This window comes from Thermobia domestica, chromosome 12, assembly GCF_964235325.1.
Source record: "Thermobia domestica chromosome 12, izTheDome1.hap1.1, whole genome shotgun sequence".
Taxonomy (NCBI): Eukaryota; Metazoa; Arthropoda; class Insecta; order Zygentoma; family Lepismatidae; genus Thermobia; species Thermobia domestica.
Window position 1 is genome coordinate 109,189,742 of NC_137465.1, and position 16,538 is coordinate 109,206,279.

The 16,538-nt window shown below is 35.7% G+C and overlaps 1 protein-coding gene across 1 annotated transcript in view; it reads right to left on the reverse strand.

The window, feature by feature from the left end:
- LOC145666069 (dual oxidase 2-like) overlaps window positions 1–16,538 on the reverse strand; it is a 363,698-nt gene that overhangs the window by 228,164 nt on the left and 118,996 nt on the right. The window contains exons 8-10 of the mRNA XM_081733166.1: window positions 12,936–13,019; window positions 2,563–2,678; window positions 441–561 (exon numbers count right to left, since the gene is read on the reverse strand). Coding sequence (XP_081589292.1) covers window positions 441–561; window positions 2,563–2,678; window positions 12,936–13,019 — 321 coding nt within the window. The remainder of the gene's footprint in view (window positions 1–440; window positions 562–2,562; window positions 2,679–12,935; window positions 13,020–16,538) is intronic.

Here is a 16,538-nt window from a genome sequence, read left to right on the forward strand (position 1 = left end):
TGAAACTGGAAGTCCTGTTTGAGAACATGGTTGCTCAGACCATAAGAGCTTACAGTGTAGGCTAAAAGATCAGGTTATTTCTGGATTCTCCTGTTCTCTCCCAAATTCTAATTGTACCAACTCTTTTTTTTTTTCAGAAACATTTATTTCATTAGTTATCTGTTTGTAGCCTAAAGGACGAAAGCATGGAATATTAAATTAAAAATTTCATTTTATATCATACAGATCATTTTACACATAAAAATGGTATCAATTATTGATACTGGTTTCTCAGCATTTAGTTTCTGTTCTGTGTTTATGGATATAATGCTACTCTCGTGAATCTATAAATATATATATATATATATATATATATATATATATATATATATATATATATATATATATATATATATATATATATATATATATATATACACGTATAGATGAATATATCTAACCTCTTAAGTCTTCTACTATAACATTGTCTTCCTTCTCCGCTACTTGAAAAGCCATTCCCATCAGCAAATGATCAATGTCTGTCACACCATTTTTATCTCTCTTCCCGATACTTATAATATCCTGTAAATAATACAGTTAACTTTACTTCGAAATATGATAAATAACTAGGAACTCTCTAAAACTTAGACAAACTAAAATATTTATTTATTTATTTCTGTTATAACAAAATTTTCTATACGAGGGGTAACATGTGATAAAATAAATAATACCTATTTAATACTGAAAGGACGGAAGAAAAGCGACTACAGTGCTTTGTCACATCATATCTAATCTTTGAAAGCTTCTGGTTTTACTTGTGCTCCAGTAACTATCTTAGAACTTTACAAAATCAACATCTACAAAATTGATTAGTAGTCATCTCGAACATATTTATTGGTATTTTCCGTTTACATAAAATGAAGATCTGTGTCGTGATTTTCACTGTACTTGCTTTGATCTCATTCTAGGTTTAAAATATAATCAAACTTCATGCACACCACATAGCTACTTAGTATACTTTACAATCTGAATGTACTTACATCTGCATATAGAGATCACACTTCTAGATTAAAGAGCACAAACCATGTCACTTTCGAGTCTCACCCAGAGCAAATATTCGTATGCATTTCATTTTTTATTTCATTTAGCATAAATTTCCATCGTTCATTGAGGCCTCTAGGGCATAATTGTGTCAGTCAATCATAACAACATATACTTGCATATTTTGTCCAATTTGGATGTCAAGCAGCAATATACTTTTCCGGAAAGTTCTATGGAACAATCAATTAACACTAAACCAAATGTGTTGTAGATGAATATACGTCTTTTGTGATTTCATTAAATTTTTTTTTGAAAAAAATAACCACTTGTATATTCCTTATAATTGTCTCCAGTCAGATATCTGATGTCCATCATCCTAACTAACGTTTCTCGTGGCTAGAGTTGCCCTTCAGACAAGATTTGGGTCTGTCTCGTCTCAAAACGTTGTCTTGAAAACGCAATATCGTCTCAAAAAGTATATGCTATATATTACTATTGGAAGAGGTCTGTCTCGTCTTGTATCTCGACACGAAAATTTTGTCTCGTCTCTTCTTGTGTGCAATACAACTCGTTGCGTTCTTTCACTTGTCAAACACACTTTCTATATTTTGTCAAAACGAACAGGATAATTAATTTATTTATCAAACAGGATAATTAATATATTTATCAAACAGGACAATTAATTTCTTTGTCGTATATAGATAAAAACGTCATATTAGAGTGGCTTGGGGGAAGACAATGGTATATTGTGTTTTGTAACTTTCGGGTAATCTTGAAAAAAAAAAGTTTGACATTTTCATGCATGAAATGTAAAGAAAGAACACATACGAAACAGACTTTTCCTGCCGTCTACAATTACATAACCGTGATGAAACCACCTACATACTATTCTATGATTAGATCCCAACTTATTCCATCTACTAACTCAATTTCACTGTAAGTGGTGCTTACCATAGCCTTTCCCCGATCCTCTCATTTATGGTTTGGTGGATGAGTGTTATAGTTCACAAAAAATCCGATTTTAAAATATAATTAATTACACAACTAACATTTAAAAATATAACTAACACATCATAGGATACTACATTCCTTAATGTAGGCAAAATATAATACAAATCAAATTATGCATCACGTTTTATACCGTACTTCACAGTAGTATTCTCCAAACAACAGAATACCAGGCAAAATTAGTATGTATGGTGCTGAATTCGATTGCAAATGATTAGCTGGTCTCATTTACCAGAAAACCTAAATTAACCATAGTACTAAGCAAATGTAATTAAAAAAGATCAGATTGTGATTGTTCATTTCTTTCGTACATGATATTTTCCATTGTTTTCCGATTACTATGATTCAGCCTACCATTGAATTTGGAACACAAACAGTCAAAGATAATAATTTGTTTCTCTGTAACATTTGTAATAAAAAAATACATTTTCCGGAGTTACTCACTATTTTAAAAATGTAAGTAAAATAATTAAGTAAAAAATATTCTAATTTTCACTAAATTAATATTTCCTATATCATGTTTATTAACATTACCTGTGGTCTCCAATAAATGTTACATGTCCGAACAAAATCCCTATCCCACTCAGAGAATCTATGCTCCCCTTTGTTAAGGGTGCAATTCTGGCGCCCGTAGTTTCGCAAATAAACACCTAGAAAACAGAAGTAAAAACGGACTTAAAAAGATTGTATCAAAAGATCCGGGATCATAGGTCCACTCCGTTATTAGTAAAGATATGAGAAAATGAAAAATTGATAGAAATAGGTTGTTTTCAATCTAAAATGGATATTTTTCAATCGCACTATCCGTTTGTTCTCTGTACTGGTGAGGTGCCCTATGTACAGTGAAAAAGCAACGTGTTTGGTTCAGCAAACACAAAAATGACATGGGAGACGTGGACATTGCTATGTAAGGGAACTTAAAACTCCTCAAATATATTTTCTAACAATGCTGTATTGTTGGTATGGTGATTTCCCAAGGGAACAGCTTGCTGAATTGGCAACGTTGCGTTTTATCTAAAATTGGGTCCCTTACCAGTGTGAAGCCCAAACAAATAGTGCAATTGAAAGAAATCTACTATTTTACATTGACAAACCACACATTTCCAACAACTTTACTCTTTTTCCATTTTTCGCATTTTCACTCACAACAGATTTCACCTATGGCCCTGGACCCTTGATACATTTTGTATATTAGCAATGTAATATTATACTGTTGCACTTACTAACATAACCTTGTCTCAATCTATTTATTTCTCCATTTAATAGAATGCAGTGGTATGGTGTCCATGAGATCTTATCTGTCTCTTCCGTTGCATAGAGAAAATCCGTAGAGCGTATAGCCTACATTAGTTTCATCAGATTTTCGCACAATTTTCTCGTTAATTTCTTTGGTGTATTCTAATCTTAATCTGTTGATATTACATCGCTGTTGTTATTATCGTATGTATGCTGTTGTTTAGAATGATACTATACTATGTGTGGGCTAAATTGACGTTTGGTATGAGCTCGCAATGTGCTGTTGCTAGACCTCACTGAGAAAGTAGTGAACATTGAGAGTAAGTGAAAAAAATGAAATCTTTAAGTTTAACGTCTCATGGTTATGCCGCTTAGGCTAAAGGAGACGGTGATAATGAGAAATGAGTGAAATGGTGGAATGAAGAAAGTGGGAGGAAACGGGAGAACTCCGAGGAAACCCACGAGCACGGTGTTTGTCCACCACAAAGTTCACACGGCGCGAGCTGGGATCGAACCAGGGACCCCAAGCACCGAAGGTGAACGTTCTACCACTGAGCCACCGCGCCCCCCTGAGAGTAAGTGAATATTGTGATACGTTGACAAGGTGTAGTCGTATCACTAAGAACATACAGCAGACGACCAATTCGGATTTCCACGTCACAGCATTAATAACGTTCCTGTAAGTGGATTGGTCGACGTGAGAACAATGCTCCAGGTCAAATGTAAGTTTACTTGTATGTAACATGACTGTCAATATTGTACAGTCAATCCTCTCCTGGACCTCTCCTTCTGCGTCACGCATAGTGAATTCGTATCAATGAATGGCAGTTTCATATTGACTGAAACCAAAAGCTTCCTATATCAAAATTTAATAATTTTTGTGTCAAAAGTTTTGTAAAATTTGTCCAACAATTTCCCCGCATTTAATACTATGTACAATCTTCAGCGTATCTAAAATAATGTTTGTCAAATGAGTTTAGCCCGAACGGATGAATTGTTGAAGATGGTGATGGAAGATATCCTTAATGTATATAACCATTCCTATGGAATCGCGTACTTTATGATAAAATAATATCTTCAGTTAGTGTATGCGTAAACGGTGGACGAAAGCTATGTTCTTCAGAGGCAGTATGGAACTCCTCATTTCAGTTGGAAGTTGGTTATGGAAAAAGGACATGCTTATTTCTGTGTGTATTTTTATGTTCGGGTAATACCTGTTGTTGTTGGTAGCTAAGGAAAGCTAGTTGGTTGATATGTTGTAATTACTATTAGTAAGTGTAATAGTAATTTCCTGGGAGTTATGAATATAAAGTTGATAAATGTTTTGAGTATAAGTAAATACAAGTTGTTAGTTGAATTATAGTAGTTGAATCAGTAATTTTGAAAAGGTCATGAGCCAGAAAAGTAAAGTAAAGTTGAGAAATTCTGCAAAAAAAAAAAAAAAAAACTATTTAATTTTTGAAAATCTTGATAGACATGAAATGATTGACCTCTGCTTTAAAAAGTAGAGTTTTCTTGTCATTATACGAATTGAACAACTTGTTGTGAGCAATTGGCGTTAGAAAATAAATAAATAAAAAGTTAGACTAAAGCAAAATCGCCCTTTTCTGACTCATGACACTTTCAAAACTACTGATTCAATTATTCCAGAGGATTATTGATTAAGTAGCTGTTTAGGTTTCTTCGTGAATGAATTCAGTTAATTCATCCATGATACATAATTTAAGAGTAACTCTTGGCGCTGAAGAGAGAAAGACTACGCTTGTACAAATTTATTTCAGCATGGCCACACCTGAAAAGATTTTAAGCTTTTAGTTATGAAGAACGTTCAGTACAGATATACATATCTTCGAATCTCTCTATGTACAAGTGCAATCAAATGCCTCAAGATGAACTGGTGTACACGTTGCTCTCAGTAGTAGGTCCGAAGATTGTTACATTACAGAAATAAAAATAATTTTGTAAGTAGTAGTAGTAGTTTAGCTATTACTGATCACAGAAACCACGCAGCTCTGACACTGAGAAACCTTCAGAATTATCCGGAGATAAAGCGTTAGAGCTTATGATTGATGCCCACTTTCAACAAATCAGTATACGTAATTAAGCCAAAGACTTAAATTTAATTTATTTATTTATTTAAAGAGTTTCATACAACACTAAGCCAATTCACTGAAACTGAATAGCATAACAATAACAAACAAGACCAAAAATAAAATAAAATAAAATAAATACAAACACAAAAGATTCACTTCTAAATTTACAATGTTCTGTTTAGCTGAATTCTAAAGTTTTGTTCAGAAGTAAAAATATTACATTCTGTTAGCAATGTATTATGATCATGCGCTAGTCTGTACAACAAGAAGCGTTTTACAATTGATAACCTAGTGTGTCGTAACTTAGCAAAGTAAAAGAGCGAGATCGCTGGGAGAAGTGAATCTGTGAATGTAAAAATTCATAATTAATTTTACCATTGTTAATCTTATACAGGTAAAGTAAATCTGAAGTTTGACGCAGGCCCGTATCCACGGGGGGGCTAGGGTGGGCCGGGCCCCCCCTAAATTTTCACTGGCCCCCTAAAAGTTTCACGATAGGCTTGCAAATGAACTATAATATGGTGATGAACTATAATATGGTTGGGTCGTGCCCCCTCTAACTTCTACCGCCCCCCCCCTACAATTTTGGGCTGGCTACGGGTCTGGTTTGACGTATCCCTCTGACTATAAAGTACAAGATGCGCAAAAGCCGTGTTATCCTTCTAGTATAACAGTAATAGAAATATCAACTGACATATCAGTCCAGTCCCTGGTAGATTATAGTCTATCTGAAATAATAAATGTACTGTTTTTCATATGCAAAGATTGGACCATTTACCTTGATACGGCCTTGTAACTAATAGACAAAAATTAAACACTGAAATTTTGTATCATGTAAATATTGACATGGGTGCACAGAGGTTGTTCAGCCTACGTTTGGCCGATTTCGTTCCTTCCCCCTCCCGAGCAGAATGGACTCACCCGAACTGGCTCGTGGCGTCCTGCAGTGTTGTGCAGTGACTTCTTGGGAACGGAGTTGTTTTTCCGCGTGGACGATAATAACGCACAAAACAGAACCATTGCTGTGAGTGTTGTGTTAAATTTGTTTTCAACTGTGTAGGTTTCCGCTCTGTGACCAAAATCCCGCCCAAACTATGCCCGTTTTAGGAAGGCTATGTTGCGGCTCTTTATGACGCCCACTTTAGTGTTTCTGTCATTAGAAAACAGTGCAAGAAGAATGGTTGCAACATCAGTTTAAGTGGAATAAATAATGTTATTAAAAAGTACAAGGGCAACGAAGCTCCACCATTTGGATCACCAACGAAGTGGCCTAGGAAGCGGGAATGCACCAAGGCCACCTCCACCATGCAGAGGAAACTTCGCAAAATGGCAATGCATGAAAATCTGCCAACACAAAGGTGTATGGCTAATCGTCTTGACGTGTCTTTGGGGACTATGAGCCGGACGTTACATCATCAACTCAAGATGCAAAAGCTCGCGGCCATCTTCTCACGGATGCCCACCAAAAGGAGCGAAAATGTAACGCCCGGAAGCTGTACGAACGGCATCTGGCGAAACAAATGTTGATGTACTTCGTAACGCTCGATGAAGCATGGATTTACCTTTCCGACTGCGGCAAACCGAGAGCCATCATGTACCGAGAGAAAGGCGCCAAGAACTTCAGAAGGTGGGTCCGTGTCTGTAAAGAATTCTTCTCAAAAGGGTTCATGTTTGTTACTGGCTACTGTTACCGAGGTAAAATGAAGATTCGTAGGGTAGCGAAGAACTTCAAAATAAATTCGCAGTATTTTCAGGAGCAGATCATGCGGACGATCTTCGAGCATGAGATTCCAACAATGTACGGAAATGACGCCAATCTGGTGCGCATTCACTTGGACAAGGCCTCATCATCTTATATCTCACGATCGTCTCTCGCATTCTACAGGAAAATGGAGGAGACAAGTGGTATACAGGTGATACCTTTCAATGAGGTACCTGTTAAATCTCCAGATGCAAGTCCTATGGACTATTGTGGATTTGGATTGCTGAAGCGGGGTTTGGGAAAACGGCGTGTGACAACTGTGGAAGGACTTTGGAAAGCTGTGCAAAGGGAATGGGACAAGATTCCCCTCCCAGTTCTTCAAAGAAGCCTATTACAGTGGAAATTACGCTGTCGGGCTATTGTTAGGAACCAAAAGAAACACATCGAGCACTTACGGACCTGGGGCCAAGGATTCGTCTAAATTTTTAGGTAAGTCGAAATTGGCCAAATGTAGACTGAACAACCTCTGTATTGTTTGACATATTCTGTGATACCACTTGATTAACAATATTTCCAACCTAACATAAAGTTATATATTTTCAAGTGGCACTACGTCAAATTATTATATATTTCAAATCTATATGTAAAACGAGAACTTACAGTATTATACTTGTTACTCACTATCGCAAATTAAGGACGCCACAGTATCACAAAAATTCAAATTTTGGTGACCTCTGTACCAGTAATAACGCAAGTATATATTTGGTGGACCATTTGTCTTGGTACGCCCTAGTAAGTTTTGAACTAATAGACCAAAAAAGTTTATATTTGATATCATGCAAATAACGGTAGGAGGACATTGTTTGACATACCCTGTAATACCATAAGATTATCAATCTGACAAAGTTGTATATATATTTTTTTTCAAATGGTACTACGTCAGGTTATTATTATTATATATTTCGAACCAGTAAAAACAAAGTTACAAGGAATTGAAAATTTCCCAAAGGACTTTATTTCGAAAAAGTGTTTAGATAAGTATCACATCAAATTACGTTACAGACATAAAGATTATAATGCCGTTTACACCAATTTGATATGTCAAACTATTCGGGAGATATGAAAAAATGGTAAAATTTGATATATTCCTTAAAATGGTGCATTTGTGGGAACTTCTGGAAATAAATTTTCATTAATTCTTTTTATAGCATTACAAGAATATATTTTGTTAGGTGTAATTACAATAAATTATCGAAATTACATAATTTTAAGCAGTGTTGCAAAGTTCAAAAGATTTTACCATATCTCCAGAAGAATTTGAGATATTAAATTGTTGCAAACGGCAACGTCGTGATCTTTACATTTATTGAAAACTGTCTACGCAGTCGGATGAGGTACTTACCTAAATAAAGGTTTTTGAAAAGTTTAATTTTCAATCCCTTGTAACTTTGGTCGTATTCATTCGAAATCCGTCATTTCATGATCTTAAGGTTATATTAGAAACTAAAGTACTTAGGATGTCCATGCCCTAGCTGTCTCATTTTTCTTATTACTGCTTTAGAAGACAAGAAAATTTGGATTTTTTTATACTGTAGTGTCCTTAGTTTGCAACACTGAATAACAAATGTAACATTGTAAGTTTGTTAAATGTAGAATTGAAATATGTAAGAATCTGATGTAGTGGTATTTGCAAATATACGTTATGTTGGGTTGGCAACACTGTTAATCTTGTGGTATCACGGAGTATACCAGACTGATTTTTGTATGGTACAGGTAAATTTCTACTTTTACCTGTTCATTAGTTTAAAAGCTACAAGGGAGTATCTAGGTAAATTGCCAACAGGGTGTGTAGAAATTAATTGGAGTTGAATAATTTCTCAAATTCGAAAATAACTGGGGAGAGGGGCAAAAGTTGCCTATTGTACCTTGTAACTACCATGTGAAATTTGGACAAAATCGGTCATCATATTCTTCCCCTACCAACACCATATTTGTTTTACTGTTATATAAAAGAGGTCTCATGAGCGTTTTTCGGATATAATAGCGTTTCTTGTGGGGCTACTGTTGGAATTTCTTAAATCTGGGAAGATCTTAGAAGGGAAGAGTTGCTTATTAAACCTGTAAATATCATGAAAAATTTGGAAAAAATTGTTCAACACTTTTTCCCCCACCAACACTTATTTGGTGATCGTTTCGGGATACAATTTTCTTCTTTGTAAGGCTAGAGTTATCGTTGATAATTCAATATTTTTGTATTGAAAGCTATATAAAATGTGTCACAGCAAGAAAGTTTTTGAATGAAATATGTTGGAGTATTTTTTAATCAGGGGCCACAAACTTTTTGAATGGCCCCTAAATCGAGTTTTCGTATTTTTTTTACGGAATAAGCACGTCATACTGAGTTAAGTGATAGTTTGGATTTGGCTACACTATATGTAGTTCTCCAGATGTAGGGACTACAAGAAAATTTTTGCCTGAAATATATTGGATCTTTTGATCAAAAAAATGAAGAAGGGATGCCTAACTCTTCATCTTTTTTGTAAAATTTCCCTTTCATGACTTTATCAAAATGTTTCCAAAAATATATGAATAAATAAGAAACATATTCGGATTTCAATATAGTGTTTTAAAAAGAATGGCATATTTTTTTTCTTTTACTAAGTTTATTTTTCTGGAACTAAAAGCAGTGTTGTAGTCACTTGATGGCCTTATAAGGGGTCTTTTGTGTTGAAACCCGGTTATCAATTTCAAGTTCCTTTCTACGTTTTGAGTATGGCAAAGAAATCTTGAAAATTCCCGCCTTTCCCTTACTAATTGCCATAATTCCGCTTCATATAGAGCAGCAGTGACAGGAGGGTCAGTGACATCGCAGACTTGCCACCGAATTAGGTCCACGTAATCCTCAAAATTGAAGTTCAGATTTGGAATTTTCAATTCCCTGGTTTTATGTTGGGCGGTCACAATTGTATATATTCTAGCATTTGATTCGCCAAACGTCAAGTTCTCGATTGTGTTCCGTCGTCATGAATCATTGCCAGTAGCTTATTCTCCAGACTGGCGAAATACGAATTTCTCTGGATAGTATGGAAAACAGCAATTTTGTGATTTGGTGGCAGATATCAAGCAAAAGCAATAGTTTGCCGAAGTTATTTCGACCCATCATTGCACGAAAGATCGCACTTTGTCAGAAACCACATCGGTGCATATACACGAGACAAGACGTGTGCAACTCTTTAGATGGGTTTTCCGTGCTGACGTATAAATTGAGAGTCTGCTTATCATTGTAATCCATCATGGGAAACTGGTCCAGGATTTCTTCTAGACAAATTGATGGAACAATCCCCACGAGCAACTGCTTTCCATATCTCATAGAGATATTTGTGAATCCAACATCTTGCAAATTTCTCGTGGCAGAGTTGGCACATTGCTTTCGATGGGAACGAATGACACCAATGGCAACTCATCGCAGGTTTGAAGTTGCTTCCTGATTATTCCGGAATAACCGTGTGGACCAGGTGTGGAATCATCTAAATAGTGGAATAGATAGCGAAGTGGCAGTACATTGCCATGAAGCATGCATACTTGCCACTGAAAACACTTTGCTAGCTCTTCCTCTAAACATCACTCTTCCTGCCAGTATTCGTCACAGTTCTGTAGCATGTATTTGACACATCGATGTCTTTGTTCTTCCAAAACTCAGCAATGGCTTCTTTGATACTCCTGAAATGCCTATTTGAGGTGTAACATAACCCAAGTGTTCATTTTCTGGTTGTAAAACAATGGTTACACACTCTTCAGTCCGTTTCTCTCTATAACATTTACCATCTTTCTTAACTTGAACAAAGATGCCATCTATTTTGCCGACAAAGTAAAGGCCAAGCAATTGCACTAAAATAAATTCACCGAGATGGAGCTCCGACATTTTTGGCGCTCTCTTCTTACTTTACTTTTGTTGATTACATATGATATGTTAATAAGCGTGATTAATCCAACATCTTCAAGCACAACTGAGGCGAGAGAAGAGACAGCTCGATCAGAGACTCTGTATCTGTCAGCAGTGGGGGCAAAGGTTTTCGGATGGATTCTCATTTGCTTCAGCTTGCTGGGAATCTCAGTTTGAGATGATAATAAAGTGCAAGGTTGATTTGAGTCGGAACAAAAACTGCATCAGAATCAGAATTCGGTTCGGTAGCTGATGACGATGAACTGTGTTCATCATCATCTTGAAAACTTTATGCAGTAGTCTGATCTGTATCAGACTGGTTATAAAATCGACTTTTATCCTCTTTTGCTCTCCGTTCTAATATCCGTGTAGTTTGAACAACCAAAGAGACAGTTGCTATTTTCCTTTCAATTCTTTGATCCAATAAAAAAACTGGTCTCATGCAAGGGAACCTTTCGTTCTTCCGTGCAGTTACATCGCATCAATAAGTCGCATTTACATGTCATGATGCCTAATATCTTTGATTTCTCATCTCTTCTGAATTCTGCTGCTTTCTTTTTGTGTACCTCTTGATTTTGTTTCTTCTTAGGTACTTCCAGAAATTTCAAGTATTACTCATGATAGCGTCTTAAAAGTTCTAAAATTCTCTGCTTAGATGGAATGGGAATGGAGGCAATCTTCCAAATGGTCTACGTTTTCTCCCACACTTCCTCGCTGATTTCCTTAAATGAAGGTTGCTTTCGCGATACTTTGAGATTGTATCGCAGGCAGCATCCAATCACATCAGTGTGAATCGGCAAATTATTCTGCTTGGAGGCCCGAATATTAGACGTGACGATAGTGCTCTTGTTATTTAAAGCTAAAGTTTGAGCTTGAGCTGGATCCCATTTCTTAAAATTTCGCCAATTATTTGTTTGCTTGCAGCAAGTTTCAGTTTCAATTTTCCACAATTAAAAGTACAGAGCATTTTTTTACTCAATTACAATTTTTTTTCTATCACATGCAGCGTAGCATACTTCGCTATTGTAAACAGTGTATTTGTTCAAGTACACTCACACTGTTGTCAATTATAAACGCAAAACTACGCTTTGAGGCCTAAAAACGCTACCAGTTGATTTGAGCAAAAAAGCCCAAGAAAAAACTTAAATACATTTACGTGTGTGGAAGGGTGTAGGTGTGTGGAGATGTGTGTTTATAGATTTGTGAATGGACAGAATAAAAGTTTTTTCTCTCATTTTTTTTCAATTCGACAACAATAGAAAAGAAGAAAAACTTTTTGCTTGTATTCATAACGACATTCGCTGTTTCTCTTCTGTTGTAATAATAATAATAATAATAATAATAATAATAATAATAATAATAATAATAATAATAATAATAATAATAACGATGTGATAAATTGAAACAATACAAGTTTTTCACTCATACTTGCGAAAATTTGTGAAAATAAATAGAATTGTTTGCGCAAATTTGTGTTAAAACATCCCTTTTGTAGAGTATATAAATACAAAAATTACTGATAACTTTAGTACTACAAACCCAGAAATTGTATCCTAACAACGGTCAATAGCTATATGATGAACAAACAATGAAAGTAAGGTGGCATTGATGGGGTCAAATGACCGAATTTGTCCAAATTTTGTATAGTAGTTACAGAACTTATTAGATAACTTGCCACTCCAGACGTTTTTGGATTTTTATTTTAATTCGACCTACCCTAATATATATAGTCAAATAAAAAAGTCATTAACCTCATAATTGTAATTTTCTTTAATAACCTAAAAATTGCTATAAGTCTGTTGAAAGAACTAAGTTTTCTTAAAATGTCAAAATTTCACACTATACACCGTGTAGTGTATTTAAAACACTTCAGTAGCAAAAATTTCAAATTTTAAAATGATTGTTGAAAACATTAAAATATTTAAAAATTTACCTGGAGGAACAAGTGTATGTCCAAATCTCATTGCAGCAGACTGAAAGAATTGATCAATTTGAGGATCAATTGAGGGATTATATCCTGAAAAACGAAATTAAGTATTTAATTTTATACACACATTTAGTATATTCATGAATTTATATGAACCAAAATATAGCCACACTAATTTAATCTCATGTGTTCGGCTTAAGATTATAAAGCATTTACAATTAAAATTTATACTTAAGATCAATAACAATAGACAGGATGAATGTATACTGTGCAATTTGATTTCAAACTATTTTCTAGTGTGTGTCCATTCATATGTGAGACTGAAATATATATAAGAACCCAATAATTGAAACCTTTGCCTTATAAAGTGCTCTCATAGCCAAATTGTTGAAATGCATAGTCTTGGGTTATATGACCGATGAGGGTACAACATTTTCGTTACATAGTGAGATAATTAGGGAAGATAAGAAATAATGTGCTCTGGACCATAAAATCAGAAATAATTGCGATGGAAATCGAGTACTGACCATACGCCATCCAATTGAGAGCCCCATGATGGAACATAACCCCTTATGGTAGTTTAGTAACACCAGGAATTCTAGTTTAATTTACGTTTTTCACCTTTTCTCGCCGTTTTTCGTACGTTGTTTGATCTCATCTTTCATACCACACCTAAATTCTATACTTATTAAATGCCAACAAAGTATGTCTAGCGCAATTTAACATTCGCACTTATCATTGACATTTAACATTGACTTTGTTTTCAAAAACAACTATTTTTATACCTAGGTATAATACTTGATATTAAGCTTGTTTTAAAACCCAATCCATTTTCGTAAAATCACAAACATTTTCAAATTATTATTGTTAGTAAATGTAATTTTAGTTTTCCTATATTATTATTATTATTATTATTATTATTATTATTATTATTATTATTATTATTATTATTACTCAAACAGCACAATGCACGTACAGTACCTGTATAGTACATGTACAATTGCACGAATGCAACATGTGCATCATCTGTATAAATGCACGCCTGTACATGTGATGCACGTCTAGTCTAGCCATAAATTCTGTCACACACTTTTTTGTGAATATATGAAATATGGTTTGAGATTTTTAAATCTGCTTTTAATATGTTATAACCACATATATTCTTTACAATTGGCGCCTATCAAACTTCAAAATGTCCACCATTGGCACGCACACAGGCTTTGAGTCTCTTGGGCCAGTCATCTATTGCAGTACGGAGAGTATCAATCGGAAAGTCCGCCACTGCTGCCACCAAGGAATGCTTCAAACTTTTAAGTGAAGGGTCTTTTCTTGCAGACCATGTCTTCTAACACTGCCCACAGTTTGTAGTCCAGAGGGTTTAAATCGGGGCTGCCAGAACTCACTCAGCACTAGAGATGAAATCTGATACATTGGCCTCCAACCACTGTTGTGTCATCCTTGCATTATGAGCTGGCGCAGAATCCTGCTGGAAGGTCCAGTGATCATTGTTAAACATGGTGTCACTCAAGTCCTTCACAATAGGCTCCAGAACAGTTTCCAAATATACCCTGGCACTTGTTTTTACACCTTGCTCACAAAAGTGAAGTCTGGTGTGGCCTTCATAGCTCACCCCCCACCAAACCATGACTGAGGAGGCGTGATGATCTCTCTGAACCTTAGGAACTCTCCCACGAGCTCCTCGAGAGCTTGCTGCATATATCCTATCATTTTGGCGGTTAAAGCTCTCTTCAATGGTAAAGATTTTCTCGTCGGCAAAGAGGATTTGCCGATGTCCATTGTTGGAGTACTGCCGTAGGAGCTGTCTTGCTTCAGTTTCCTCTGCTGCTTCAGCTGTGGTATCAAGAAATGCTCCGTGCTCCGCCGATAAGCTCTGACCTTCAGGTCTTCTGAAAGTAACCTGGATATTGATCTTGGGGCCACGTTGAGCTCCCGTGCCATGAACTTCTGTTTTCGGAGTGGATTTCGCCACACACGAGCAGCCACTGCTTTGTTCTCACACTGCGAGGACGACCATCCCTTCGCCGGCCACGTACACTGCCGGTCTCAGTAAACCGCTGGATTTGCGGTAAACAAATCTTTTGCTGATTTTCAGAAGTTTCAGCAGTTTGAAAATCTCACTTGGTGAATTTCCACCCTTATGCAAGGCAAATACTGCAACTCTATTTTTGTACTCACTCCATTCCATGCTTAAGCGAAGCAGATCCACCCGTTCTCTTTCCCTGTTTGACACACACTGGCCAGGGCTGATCTTGAGCTAAATTGTACCTTGCCACCTGCACAACAGGTTCTACAGTCAAAGCCAAAAGTTTGTGACAATATTTATGGCTAGACTAGGTACGTCACAAGTCCTATTCAACATCTTCACGTGTACAGGACATGTGCAATGCACACGTACACGTCCTGCACAAATGATTTACACCTACTGCGCAGGTGATTTACAAGTAGCACATATTCGATTTACACGTAGCACACAGGTGATTTACATGTAGGACAGCGGTGATTTACATGTAGCACACAGGTGATTTACACGCAGTAACCAGGTGATTTACATGTAGAACAGAGATGATTTACACGTAACACACAAGTGATTTACACGCAGTACCCAGATGATTTACATATAGGACAGAGGTGATTTACACGTAGCACACAGGTGATTTACATGTAGGACAGAGATGATTTACACGCAGTTTCCAGGTGATTTACATGTAGGATAGATATGATTTACACGGAGTATCCAGATGACTTACATGTAGGACACATGTGATTTCCTCGTAGTGCAGAGGTGATGTAAAAGCATATTCGAGAACGGAAAAAAAGAGTTTATATATTTGGTGCCTTACACAGTAACACCATCTATAACACCAATTTTCTTTTTTTTTTTTTTTTTTTGAAAGGAAAATAGGAAAATTGATTCTTATCAATTCAATATATTTCTGAAAAATTATAGATTTCTCCTGCCTCTTAGAGGGTTACGCCCTCTTTGTGGCATGTGATTTTCTATACAAATGTACTTTTTCAGAGAATGGGATGGGCTAAGTGAAGTTTGATTAGTTACATCGGTATTTGTGCATGAGTTTTGAGAAGGGTTATAGCATCATTTTCATTTTTTTATTTTTATTTTTTTTATTTTATTTTTTTTTATTTTTGCACTTTATTTATTTACATTTATATTTTTATGATAAGGTACACAAAAGAAGTTAGTACAATGAAAATACAACATGTGAATATACAACGAAGGATAAATAGATTAAATAAGGCAAAAAAATGATAAATATAGGTTATCACGTGAATAGCGAAAATATAATTGAGGAGAAAATAGGTGCAAATGTGCAAGAATAGCAATATAATGTGAGATAGTGCTGGTATGAAAATGTACGATAATGAAAATGTAAGATGAGATGAAGTGCCGTCACATCACAAACAGATAGAAATTAGTCAGACAGATGCAGGTTAAATCTTCTGTCCCGGGGCGACTCGGGACTAATGATCACAGGGGGTAGTCCTTGTTAGTTGTTAGGATCTCTGTGTTAAGATGGAAAAACATGAGGAATATGAGCATGAATGATATAAATGGCATAAATGTCGCGT